Below are 14,170 nucleotides of genomic sequence, written 5' to 3'. Positions count from 1 at the left end.
CCTAATCCTATGACTTCTAGTTCTCGTCTCACCCAAGCTGAGGGGAAAACATACGCGTGCATTCATTCTATCGATAACCCTCATAATTTCGTATAGCTCTATAAGATCGCCCCTCATTCTCCTGCACTCCAGTGAATAAATTCCTAACCTATTCAACTTATTCTTCTTTACATCCCTACATGTAAAGCAGGAACATATAACAATAATATTCCAGTATCTGCATTCTGTCTTGTGTCTATTATTATTAAAAAATAATAATGCTTTCTCTTTGAATGCTAGGGCAGTGATGGGCCTTCAGGTCCACCAGGCCAACCGGGCCGTTCAGGAATACAAGGTATGCCAGGTGAACGAGGTGGTCCAGGTGGCAATGGTCCAAAAGGTGAAAAGGTAAGTGTTGTTTTTCCCTGTAGTATTTTTAACTCTTATTCAATGTAACACTTTGTCAGCACAAAAGGTTTTGGAACTGATATTCAGCTTCTGATTACCTGTATTTTCTCTAACAGGGGGATCCTGGTTCTCCAGGAAATGCTGGTACACCAGGAAAAGATGGTAGACCAGTAAGTACACAGGATATTATTGATCTATGTTTGCAGTTTTATCTTGTGCAATCTGTGCTTGGATTTATTAATACTTCCTCACTTCACACAGGGTCCACAAGGTCCCATGGGTGGTCCTGGTCAACCAGGTGGTGCAGGAGAGAGGGTAATTTCCTTTGTTTGATTTATTATCATGTGAAAGAAATTTGTTGTTATTCAGAGTTAGTCCTTCCTGTCCATTTCTCCACCTCCTTGGATAAATGGGTACAGTATCTGTCTCTTATTCACTAAGTTCCAGATGCCCTGCTCTCTTCTGTTGACTGTTACTGTCCCACCAACGTTTGTTTGTGCAAAAAAAAACCAGAAACATGCATGAATATGTCTAAATTACACATTACATAAGGAGTTACACAAAGGAGCTTGTATCATACTGGAAGTCTAAATGCAACTGATATTAATCATTGACAGTGCGGTTTAGCTATCAGCAGCAACATCCAATGTAAAAGAAAGATCAATCAGAGTGAATGATTGGCATCCAAATCTATTACCATCATCTAAGGAGAAGGGTGACCCTACTATAATTAAGAAAAATATTTCTGATTGCTTAGTCTTCTCAAGTGGAACGTGCTTATTGATATAACAGACTTGAATCAAACCTAATTAACACACACTCTGCTAATTTACATTTCCATATTGTATAATTGTCATTGATAACAAACTTTCTTTATACTTGATTCAATTTTCAATCTTCCCTTCCAGGGTGAACCTGGTCCTACTGGTCTTCCTGGGCCTATTGGAGGTCCAGGCCAACGTGTAAGTAAATACTATCTGTCATTTAACAGAATGATGATCCACTAATATGATGAACTAAATACAGAGACTTTGGGCCTACTCCGGGTTGCTCCAGGAGTTTGCATTTAAGAACTCAGTTTGGTTCAGAATGTTCCTTGTTGTTGTTCACTTCTATTGACTAGTTTTGTGTTTTTTTTTCTCTTTCTCTGTGGGCACTGGGGTGTTGATCTTATATTTTTAATTGGGTTCTTTCAGGTTCCTTGCTCTGTGACTGCCTGTAAGCAAACAAATCTCAAGGTTGTATTTTAGTTTGAGCTCATAGGGCAAGATGTGTCAATCACTTTGATAAGCAGATACTAATTTGGGTCATAGTGTAGAGATCTTGAGGTGGGACTTGGTGGATGGCAAATGCTTCCCGGTGGTCATCAGATGGGCACCCCCCTTCTTAGATGTTTCGTCATTTTAAGCCCACTACATGTCCAGAGGGCTCAACAGTGCGACCCGGCATCCCAGGTGCACCCCCCTCCACATCTGGCCACCCACGGGTCATTTTAAGACCCAGCTGCCCTTACTCCTCTTCATCCATAACCAGTGTCCACTTCGCTTGGCTACCTCTGAGAATTCTTTTAAGCTTGCCGCTGGCCTTGGCCTCAGACTCCCAATCCCTTCAATAATCTGACCATAGAAGTAGCCACAAACCCTCTGCAGCCAACCTGTACTGGGAAAATTGACATCTTCTATCCACGCAGCTTACCATTTGTGACCCGACATTTTTCCACTCATATGCCTTGCAGACTGCACCTTCCCAGACTACTACAGCCTTCAGATTGCTGGACCATGACCAAATCTGGTCTGAGGGTGGTAATGGCTATCTCCAGGGGAAACATTAAACTTTTATACATTCTTTGATAATAACTTTGATTATCTTTTGAGCTAAGGACAAGAAAAATTTACTTACAGCTATGGAAATATTTTGCAGCAACACGGAAATATCTCATATTGTCTTAAAACAAATTTGACTAGTGTTTATTGACTGCAACATAAAATATTCTGAATAGTAATCTGTATGTTAGCATATCAAGCTTTGAATACATCATAAATTAATGCATAATCTTTTTTAACCGTAGTTTAGATGGTTAAATGCATTTTATGGTAATTAAATAATCATTCTTAGTCGAATTGACAAAATGAGAAATTTAGAGAGTCAAGTATGAATATAACTTGAAAAAATAATATAAATAGGAAAAAGAAAAGAAAATTACTCATAGAAAGTTACAGCACAGAAACAGGCCCTTCAGCCCATCTAGTAATGCTGAAAACATTTAAACTGCTTCCTCTGATTGAACTGTACTTGGCCGATATCCATTCATACTCCTACCATCCATGTACCTATCCAAACTTCACTAAAGCATTTACATCAAGCTTATTCTACACTCTCACGACCCTGTGAGTGAAGAAGTTTCCCTCATGTTCCCGTTAAGCTTTTCACCTTTCACCCTTAACCAATGACCTCTTGTATTCTCACCCAACCTCAATGGAAAAAGCCTGCTTGCATTTCCTCCATTGAAGTATTACAGTAAATAGGGTATTATATCAAGTCCAAAAATAGTAAGAAGAATGGTAATAATAAGAATTGTTAACCTGATGCAGCACATCAGGTGGATAGTTACTCACCTTTTTTGAGCCTTCTTGATATTCCTTTAAACTCACAATTAATAAAAAATACATTAGCTTCACTACTGAGGTGAAATATTTATTTCATCAATAGCAAGTTCAGACAGAATATAAAGATCTGACCACTGGACTTGCGGCTTCTAAGTAGAGAGGTTACAGTTGCTGTGATATAACTGGGACAAATGTACTGAATCTCCTTAACTGAGCCTTGGGCAGTGGTGGTACCTTGCTTCTGTCTAGCTCCATCATCATCTTTTGTGTGGCTAGAGTGATTGAGGGAAGGAGTAACAGCAGAATACACGAAGGAGTCCAAGAAGGGATGGTTGATTGTATACTTTAAATATATTTTCAAATGATCGGAGCTGCTGGATTTGAGATTTATGATTAGCAATGTAGGCAAATTAAAGTTAAGTTAGATTTAGACAGAATGGAGCATAACTGATGTTCTATTCCATGTTGCATTCCATACTGATTTTAAAATACACAAGATTATTTCTTCCAGGGTGAACGAGGAGAAACTGGTCCACGTGGCAGCAGTGGATTTCCTGGACCTCCAGTGAGTATACCGTTAGTAAGACATTGTGGTGCATTTTGCTATTTTCATTGTTACAAAGACATATACCTCATATTAGAATACGGGTGAAACTAACTCTCATCATCATTATTCTGGAATAAACTGAACAGCAACTTCTGAAGGTGTTGAAAGTCTAGGCTGTAGAACTGCAGAAGTTCCTCTTCAGGTTATTCAAGAACAGTATACAATTTGTGGAAGACAGTGATGTTGGGGTATTTAACTGAGCAAATCCTGAATATCATGATCAAATATTGGCATCGCCAAATATCCTCTTTGACACTGAAAACTTGATTATTTCCCATCACATTTCAATTAATTTTTTCTTAAAATAAATAGGTTTTTTTCCTGAAAATCAAAAATTGATCAGATGCTGTGTCTGAAATACATAACAGATAGTGCTGGAAACATGTAGCAAGAAAAAGAATCAGTGTTTCAGACTGAAGACACTTTGAATAATTTTTTTTTCTGCTTTTTTCAGAATTAGAATAATTTATTATTGGTGACTTGCATATACAATGTGATATTTCTTGCACCAGCAGTACAAAAAAGACATAAAATTACCACAAATTACAAAAATAAATAGTGCAAAGATACTGAGGTAGAGTTCATGCATTAATGGACCCCTCTCTCTAGGAATACAATTTAACTTCCCAATGTTTAATCATTCTGTGGATATAATTAACAACTCTTGCTTGATACTTTAAGGCCTCTGCTTCCCAATAGGCTAATGGATGCCAGGAGTAATCAGCATTTTTTTTGTGGTTCAGTTCAGATGTCAGATTCCTTACTTTTCAGGTAGTAAAATATGACATAATGATATCACAAGGAAGTAGACAGCATATATTACACCAGGTTTGGTTAGAACCAGTGGAAATCAATGTCAATGACAGCAATGAAGCTGAAGTGGGTAACGTACACCTTTGAAAATGTCATAATAGTAAAGTTACACCAATAGCTAATTGAAATAGCACATTTTAGTAAGGCCTTAGAAGTAAACTACTAGCATTCGTTTCCAGAGAAATAGCACAAGGAAGTAGAGAGTTATTTTAAGCTTGTGCAGATGACTGGTTACATTACATTTGGAATGCTATGGACAGTTCTGATTTCCACATTATAGATGGGATACAGTGGTGTTGAAAAAGGTACAAACAAGATTATTGTAGTGTTACCAGAACTGAGTAGTTACATCTATTAGGGAAGACTGTACTAGGTGTTGGATGTTCCTCTACAAAGGGGGAAATTGAGGGAGGAAGGTGAGGGGCAGTGAGGTACACAAACATTTATGCCCACTTGTGGTAAACTGTGAATAGCAATTATAGTGCTGAATTCCTTGAAGCCACTTCACTCAGAATTTGATTAGAATGTGGAATTGGAAACCAAATGGAAAGGCCCTGCTTTTAACATATTAGTAATATTATATTACATCAATATTATTAATAATATTATTATTAACATTATTTAACCTGTTATTTCAGGGAGCGTGACTTCATGAAATAACAGGTTAAATGAGATTAGCACTTTGCCTTGATTCATTTTCCTGAAGTAGCTCTAATAATATTTAGACAGATACTCACACTTGTTTCTTCAGTCATTTGGGAGGAAAATTGGTTAAAATAAAATTTCCAACTGCAACAATTGAAAAAGGCCATTATTTAGTGGAGACATCCCAGGAAAGATGTTTTGACTTTGAGCACTGGAATTTAATGCATGGCAAAGTATTGATAGCAGCTGCAGATACCTGCACTCAGCCAGTGGAATCTGATGACGGGGAAGAAAGTCTAATTGATTACCAACAATTAAATGTTAGTCTTGCTAAATTTGTTTCCTTAGGCATACTCTAGAATTGAAAGTTTCCTTTCCAAGAAACAGCTGCAAGTTGATTCTGCCCTACTAATTAAAGTTTAAAGCAGAAAGTTATATTTCTAATTCTGGTTGTGTATACACCTAACCTAATGTTTTTGCAATTAGGGTTTTGATGGGCAAGCTGGTCCTAAAGGGACTGATGGCAAGCCAGGTCCAAAAGGTGAAGCTGGACTTCCTGGTGCTGGAGGGCTACCTGGTCCTCAAGGTCCAGCTGTAAGTAAATACTTTGCACTGAGTAAATAAGTAATAGTAAATGTTTTAAGTTTGATTGTACATGCTTTGATTTCTTAGGATCCAAAGTGCAATTTGAATTATGTCTTTTAAAATATTTGTGTTATAACAGGGCCCCCCTGGTTATGCAGGTGCAAAAGGTGAACGGGGATTAAATGGCTTTCCTGTAAGTATTAACATTGATTTTTGTAATTTCCATAACTCACTCGTATTAGTTATGTCTAGTACAAATTATTTTAATTAAGTGTACCTACTATTAGGTTAATTAGAAGCAATAATGGTCATCAATCTGCAAGAGCAAAGTATACATTTTATGAATTCTCAAAATATTTACCTAAATAGTTCAAATAAAGATGCTGTTCAGTTTCATTTAGCAACTAAACATTTGTTTCATAATGACTCCTCTCAACCTCACAGAGGATTATTCCACGGGATTAATTGTTTGGTTCAATTTAAAACGTAAGTGGTGTTGCATAGTTATTCAGTTGTTCTTTATCAATTACTATAGCTGTTATTTCTAGATGCAAGAGTAGTAGAATTTGATCCTTTTGTCTCATTTACTAATTACCTAATTTAGATTTTAATATTTTTTATTATTACCCATGATGTTAGTAAAGTAAAGGCATCCATTAGCCTTACGAGACCATGGATCTGCGCCTGGAAACTTTCCAGGGCGCAGGCCTGGGCAAGGTTGTATGGAAGACCAGCAGTTGCCCATGCTGCAAGTCTCCCCTCTCCACGACATCAATGTTGTCCAAGGGAACGGCATTAGGATCCATACAGCTTGGCACCAGTGTCGTCGCAGTGTGATTAAGTGCCTTGCTCAAGGACACAACACGTTGCCTCGGCTGGGGCTTGAACTAACGTGCCCCAACCACTTGGCCACATGCCCATGATGTTAGTATAGCTAATATTATATATGTTTTTATTATTGCTTTAGAACTACAAATATAATTTCTCATTCAATTTCTAAAATAGTTTTTTAGACAAGTGGATCTGAAAATTTCATAAATTGGATTGTATTTTTCTTTAGGGTCCTATAGGTGTGCCTGGTGTTTCTGGTTTACGTGGTCCAGCTGGTCTACCAGTAAGTTACCTTTTCACACCTCTGTTATTGCTTAGGCAGCCTCTTCTTCCACAATCCTTATCATATTTTAACATATTTTAAAAGTGAACCTATAAAATAGAAAATATATAACATTCTTCTTAACAAGGTCATCCATGTTTTACAGGTAAGATATGGCCCGATGGCAAAAGGCTTTTGCTTTTAACTTCATACCCGGAATCACTTACATTTATAATAATAAAATACAAAAAAAATGCAAAATCTGTAGGGTGCTTTTAATAGTTTTATTTGGCCTTGCATTGTATATTATTATAATTTATCGGCATTAAAATTTATGAACTTGACAGTTCTTTGTGTGAACACTGGCATTCTCCTGTAATGTGCCAACAAATTTAGAAAGTACACATTCATGAATGCAATAAGCCCAATGTTTTGTCTACTGGTGATTCCCATCAAGTGCCACAAACATCTAGATTGACAGCATTTACACATAGGCATCCCATCGAAGACTAGTACGAAGTTGGATGTAGAATAGAAACATTCAGTTCAATGAGAAAATTGAAGGCCAGAACACGTTGTACTTTGAATTGTTTGAATTTATTTACATGTTTTCATTATTTACTGAATTGTTAATAAATTACTCTTCATAGATAGAATAGATTTGGATTTCAATGAAAGTCTTCCATACCTCTTGTAATCTCTGTAAAACAGTTATATTTCTGGTGGTTTGCCCACCGTCTGACTGGAGCACCACTGAAGAATTTCCAGATAATTAGAAAATTCAAAATGCACTTTTTACGTCAATGTCTTGTTTTTTTTGTACAGGGCGGTGCTGGTAATCCTGGTCCGCAGGGCCCAGTTGGTAAAATGGGCCCTCCTGGGGAAACAGGTAAAACTGGTGCCTCCGGTAGCAATGGATTACCTGGTTACAAAGGGGAAGCTGGTCTGCCGGGTCCAGCAGGAGAGCCTGGCAAAGCAGGTGATCCAGTAAGTAAGGCAATAAGCATCTTGCATGTAGATCAGAAGAATCCAATGTTAATACACAGAAAATGAATGTATATACAGGAGATAACATTTCTCACATTTAATACTTGAAATAGTTTGATAATTATGACACAGAACAGCCAATGTTTTGGCACATTTGTTACATCCACCAGATTCTAAGCAGGCCGAAGTTGATTTGCTCTGGCAGCATCTAGTATTATGAAGTGACATGATCAAAAGTAGGTTTTACAGTATTTTAGCCACAGTAATTACAAGAATAGGAAAACCAGGCATATTCCTTTCCACGGTCATTTCTGCCTGTGGTGATAAGACTCTACAACTCCTCCACCTTAAATATATAAGTATATTATTTAATTGCACATCTGTATTTTGGACTATTACCTTTAATACACATATTGTATTTTTCGTACCTCAATGTTTACATTTTGTATTTTAAAGTATATACTTCTGACTGAACAACCTTGCAATAATAACTTCCTTTGGAATAAATAAAGTTTAATCTTATCTTAATTTTAAGAGAAAGCACTCATGCCAGATACAGCATCTAAATTTTCTCTTCCAGTGGATATGTTAGTGGATATGTCTTAATGCTTTGACTCATGGTGGATAAGGTGATTTAGAATTAGTATTTTATTTTGAATAGGGTCGACCTGGATCTCCAGGCCCATCAGGAATCACAGGAGGTCGTGGCTTGAAGGGCTTAGATGGTTTCCCTGGTACACCAGGTAATCCAGGTAAACCTGGTGAACCAGTAAGTATTTATCTTCCAATTAATTCAATTATAATTTCTTACTTTACTCCACATTGGTATCAAATTTTAGCTTTTAATAAAAGCAAGGTTTTCCCCTAGGTTATTAAAATAAAGAAGTAATTTTTAAAAAACAACATAGTATTTCTTTAGAAATGGTATCTGTGTGTTTTGCTACCTGATCTAAAAGTATTAGAAAACATTTACAGGGAAAACAGGAACAGAGAGACAAGGGCAAAAGCATGCTTAAGGCTTTGATAATGAGAAGCCATATTCAGAGGCACAGTCGACGTTTCAGGCCGAGACCCTTCATCAGGACTAACTGAAGGAAGAGTTAGTAAGAGATTTGAAAGTGGGAGGGGGAGATCCAAAATGATAGGAGAAGACAGGAGGGGGAGGGATGGAGCCAAGAGCTGGACAGGTGATTGGCAAAGGGGATACGAGAGGATCATGGGACAGGAGGTCTGGGGAGAAAGCTCTGGGGGATCCCAGAGGATGGGCAAGGGGTATAGTCAGAGGGACAGAGGGAGAAGAAGGAGAGTGAGAGAAAGAATGTGTGTATAAAAATAAATAACAGATGGGGTACGAGGGGGAGGTGGGTCATTAGCGGAAGTTAGGGAAGTCCATGTTCATGCCATCAGGTTGGAGGCTACCCAGACGGAATATAAGGTGTTGTTCGTCCAACCTGAGTGTGGCTTCATCTTTACAGTAGAGGAGGCCGTGGATAGACATGTCAGAATGGGAATGGGATGTGGAATTAAAATGTGTGGCCACTGGGAGAGCCTGCTTTCTCTGACGGACAGAGCGTAGGTGTTCAGCAAAGCGGTCTCCCAGTCTGCGTCGGGTCTCGCCAATATATAGAAGGCCATATCGGGAGCACCGGACGCAGTATATCACCCCAGCCGACTCACAGGTGAAGTGTTGCCTCACCTGGAAGGACTGTTTGGGGCCCTGAATGGTGGCAAGGGAGGAAGTGTAAGGGCATGTGTAGCACTTGTTCCGCTTACAAGGATAAGTGCCAGGAGGGAGATCAGTGGGGAGGAATGGGAGGGACGAATGGACAAGGGAGTCGCGTAGGGAGCGATCCCTGCGGAAAGCAGGGGGCGGGGGAGGGAAAGATGTGCTTAGTGGTGGGATCCCATTGGAGGTGGCGGAAGTTACGGAGAATAATATGTTGGACCCGGAGGCTGGTGGGGTGGTAGGTGAGGACCAGAGGGACCCTATTCCTAGTGGGGTGGCGGGAGGATGGAGTGAGAGCAGATGCACGTGAAATGGGGGAGATGCGTTTGAGAGCAGAGTTGATAGTGGAGGAAGGGAAGCCCCTTTCTTTAAAAAAGGAGGACATCTCCCTCGGATAGTGGAGGAAGGGAAGCCCCTTTCTTTAAAAAAGGAGGACATCTCCCTCGTCCAGTGCGTCCGGTGCTCCCGATGTGGCCTTCTATATATTGGCGAGACCCGACGCAGACTGGGAGACCGCTTTGCTGAACACCTACGCTCTGTCCGCCAGAGAAAGCAGGATCTCCCAGTGGACACACATTTTAATTCCACATCCCATTCCCATTCTGACATGTCTATCCACGGCCTCCTCTACTGTAAAGATGAAGTCACACTCAGGTTGGAGGAACAACACCTTATATTCCGTCTGGGTAGCCTCCAACCTGATGGCATGAACATCGACTTCTCTAACTTCCGCTAATGCCCCACCTCCCCCTCGTACCCCATCTGTTACTTATTTTTATACACACATTCTTTCTCTCACTCTCCTTTTTCTCCCTCTGTCCCTCTGACTATACCCCTTGCCCATCCTCTGGGTTCCCCCCGCCCGTCTTTCTTCCCGGACCTCCTGTCCCATGATCCTCTCATATCCCCTTTTGCCTATCCCCTGTCCAGCTCTTGGCTCTATCCCTCCCCCTCCTGTCTTCTCCTATCATTTTGGATCTCCCCCCTCCCCCTCCCCCTCCCACTTTCAAATCTCTTACTAACTCTTCCTTCAGTTAGTCCTGACGAAGGGTCTCGGCCTGAAACATCGACTGTACCTCTTCCTAGAGATGCTGCCTGGCCTGCTGCGTTCACTAGCAACTTTGATGTGTGTTGCTTGAATTTCCAGCATCTGCAGAGTTCCTGTTGTTAGCCATATTCAGAGACTGGTTCGTAAAATATGAGATCTATGAATGATGTCACAGAGTTCAAAAGGGGAACTTATGTTGGACCCACATGAAACACTGAATCAAGCACTACTATGTTATGGTAGGCTTTTGCAAATAAAATGGCAGAGGAATTTAAGTTTAAGGGAAACAGTATATGTTTCCACACATTACATCACCAAAGCTGACATCGTGAGCTTGTCCAGAGCTCGGACAAGCTGCTTTGCTCAGGTCCTATGTTCCATGGGTGGAGTAACAGAAGGTGTTTCTGACTCATCCAGAGGTATTTTGACATGTCCTGATGCCAGCAGCATGCTAGCAGAATCCCCCAAATCTTGGTGAGCCAGTTTAAGGTGATCTACTGAAATGCATTCAGGTTTACCCCTCCTATCTATGTATAAGGCTTTTCTGTCCATTCCAAAACACGGAACAGGCTATCATAAGGGGACCTAGGGGGATGTTGGTATGCATCATGTCAGACAAAAAGGAACAAAGTAGAATGTAGGTCAACAGGAAACCAAGAGTGCTGAGTGCCATGATGGGAGGTAGGAATAGATGCAAAGGAATTGCCCTGCCGACGAGAGCAGAATGCTGTTGAGAGGCTGACTAGCGAGTCGTGGTATCAGGAGTAAAATCACCTGGCAGTCATAGTATATCAATTCAGCCATGGACGACTGCAGGCCCCCTTTGAAGCTGTCCTGAGCTCCAGCAAGACCCACGGGAGAAGATCATGCCAACAGTCATCTATCAGGGAAGGACTCAGAGCAGACTTTTAAGGATTGATGATCTATATGCCATTGGATTGCGGGTGATACGCCCTGGTGTGATGCAGCCTAGCGCCGAAGTTCTGGGCCAATACAGCCTGGAGTTCTGATGTGAATTGGGGACCACAGTCCAAGGAAGAATGAGATGGGGTGCCAAATCCAACTCAGGTGCTGATGAACGCCCAAGGCACATCTGTGGCTGTTGCCGATGCTAGAGGGACAACCTCTGGCCATCTGGTAATATCATCCACCATGGTAAGGAGGTGTGTGAAAATGCAGCAGGGGAGAAAAGGATCAGCCAAGTCCACATTGATGTGATCAAATTGTCGCTCTTAGATCTGAAAAGATGCCAATGGTGTCCGAACATGACGGTTAATTTTTCACCTGCAGGGGCTTAACACAGGCTGCACTCCAGTTACACAATGCCACACAAATTTTAGTGCAACCAGTTTCTGTGAGGACTCGGGGCTTGGATGTGAGAGGCCGTGAATGGAGTTAAAAATAGTACGACTCCAGTTTGTGGGCACTATGGGGCGAGGGAAATCAGGTGAGATATCACACAGGAGAGAAACCCCAGTTTCCCTAAGCTTAATGTCAGCCAATTACAAACCCGTGACCGTTGTCCTGTAAGCCTGGATCTCTGGGTCAGTAGCTTGGCCAGCTGCTATGCCAGCATAGTCATCTCCTATTGCCATGAAAGGCAATCAGCTACTGCATTATTTTTCCCTTTGGTATGTTGTACATTAGTTGTGAACTCTGATATGTAGGCCAGGTGGCATTGGCGCTGTGCAGACCATTGGTCTAATATTTTGGCCATCGTGTGCACGAGGATTTTGTGGTCAATGATCGCAATGAAACGGTGACCCTCTGGTAGAGAATGAAAATGGTGGACAGCCAGATAGAAACTGAGAATTTAGCAGTTAAACTTGCTGTACTTCTTTTTGGGGGTACCGAGCTTCTGGCTGAAGCAGGTGAGTGGCTGCCACATGCCACTGGCCAACTGTTCATGCACAGCATCTGCAGCATAGTCTGAAGCATCAGTAGTAATGGCTATAGGTGGATTGGGGAGCGGGTGTGCTATTAGGGAAGCATTGGAAAGAGTTTGTTTGGTGTCATGAAATGCTTTGGTCAAATCCGCTGACCAGTCTAGCATACGAAGGGGCATTGCTTTTAAGGGCACTATACCGGGGATGCATATGGTCATCAGCTCCTGGAATGGAGACGTTGGCTTATGCACTCAAAAAGTGTGCGGAGATGTGATACACTTTTGGATTTGGATGCACTGGCGACAAGTATGTCACCCAAATAAACAAAAAAAAATCAAAGTCTTTTGATACAGAGTCCATCAGCCATTGGAAAATCTGTGCTGTATTTTGCAGCCCAAATGGCACGTGCAGAAAACTTAAAGAGGCCAAGCGGGGTAATTACTGCCATTTTGGGAACGTCCTCTGAGTCTATAGGCACCTGATGATGACTAAGTCGACTTTAGAAAAAAAATCAGCTTTCCAGCTAAACATGCCTAAAAGTCTTGTATATTTGTGACTGGGTAATGAACGTGGGAGGTGAAATTATTAAGGCACCAGTAATTGCCACATGGGCGACAACCATTGTTAATCTTAGGGACCTTATAGAGAAGCAAAGCTGAGGGACTATTCGACCAGTGTACAATGCCACGACTTTCCATATTGGCTGCTCAGCCTTCACGGTCGCCAGCTTCTTTGGGTCCAGTCTGTGTAGCATGGGCATGGACTGGTGAGCTAGTTGTGGAAAATTTGTGCTCTTCCCCATGTTTTGTGACCATAGTTGAATATGTGGGCTTGGTAAGGGTTCGGAATTCGCCTTGCAGTTCAGTGAGCACACGTGCAGTGGTGCATGCACTTGACAGATTTGTTGGGGGAACGTTCTGGTCACCGAATTATAGGAAAGATGTCAATAAAATTGAGAGAGTACAATTGAGGAGGTTTACTAAAATGTTGCCTGAGTTTCATCTCCTAAGTTACAGAGAAAGGTTGAACAAGTTAGGTCTTTATTCTTTGGAGCGTAGAAGGTTGAGGGGGGACTTGATAGAGGTGTTTAAAATTATGAGGGGGATAGATAGGGTTGAGATGGATAGGCTTTTTTCCATTGAGAGCAGGAGAGATTCAAATAAGAGGACATGAGTTGAGAGTTAAAGGGCAAAAGTTTAGAGGTAACATGAGGGGGAACTTCTTTACTCAGAGAGTGGTAGCTGTGTGGAACGAGCTTCCAGCAGGAGTGGTTGAGGCAGGTTCGATGTTGTCATTTAAAGTTAAATTGAATAGATATATAGACAGGAAAGGAATGGAGGGTTATGGGCTGAGTGCAGGTCGGTGGGACTAGGTGAGAGTAAGGGTTCGGCATGGACTAGAAGGGCCGAGATGGCCTGTTTCCATGCTGTAATTGTTATATGGTTATATGTTATATGGTTATGGTAACGACCCAAAGTCTTTGACATCCAGAAGCCAGCAGTTCTTAAGATCTAACTAACAGAAAATCTGTTAGTCCTTGGGCACACAGAAAATCTGCACTGAGCGGAGGTCTGGGATGAAGTCCCATATGTAATGTTGCCCACTGAAGCAAAGTGTCACCCATCGTGTTCATAAGTCTGGATCCTGCTCTTGCTGGCAGACTCCAGCGAGGTTTCCTCACTCTTTGCCTTCTTATCAAAATAGGCAATGCTGGCAGCACCTTCACTTAAGCATCCGTAATACACAGGAAGCGTTGCCCTAGAAGGGTGTCAGTAACGAACAGTTGG

The 14,170-nt window shown here is 41.3% G+C and overlaps 1 protein-coding gene across 1 annotated transcript in view; it reads left to right on the top strand.

Annotated features, from left to right (window-relative positions):
- Positions 1–14,170, top strand: part of LOC134348515 (collagen alpha-1(III) chain-like) — a 132,405-nt gene that overhangs the window by 98,941 nt on the left and 19,294 nt on the right. Inside the window, exons 31-40 of the mRNA XM_063052003.1 lie at positions 280–387; positions 504–557; positions 649–702; positions 1,296–1,349; positions 3,505–3,558; positions 5,545–5,652; positions 5,783–5,836; positions 6,704–6,757; positions 7,562–7,723; positions 8,385–8,492. Of these exons, the coding sequence (XP_062908073.1) occupies positions 280–387; positions 504–557; positions 649–702; positions 1,296–1,349; positions 3,505–3,558; positions 5,545–5,652; positions 5,783–5,836; positions 6,704–6,757; positions 7,562–7,723; positions 8,385–8,492 (810 nt within the window). The remainder of the gene's footprint in view (positions 1–279; positions 388–503; positions 558–648; positions 703–1,295; positions 1,350–3,504; positions 3,559–5,544; positions 5,653–5,782; positions 5,837–6,703; positions 6,758–7,561; positions 7,724–8,384; positions 8,493–14,170) is intronic.

Source organism: Mobula hypostoma, chromosome 6 (genome assembly GCF_963921235.1).
Source record: "Mobula hypostoma chromosome 6, sMobHyp1.1, whole genome shotgun sequence".
Classification (NCBI taxonomy): Eukaryota; Metazoa; Chordata; class Chondrichthyes; order Myliobatiformes; family Myliobatidae; genus Mobula; species Mobula hypostoma.
This window is presented reverse-complemented; position numbering and strand designations above follow the sequence as displayed.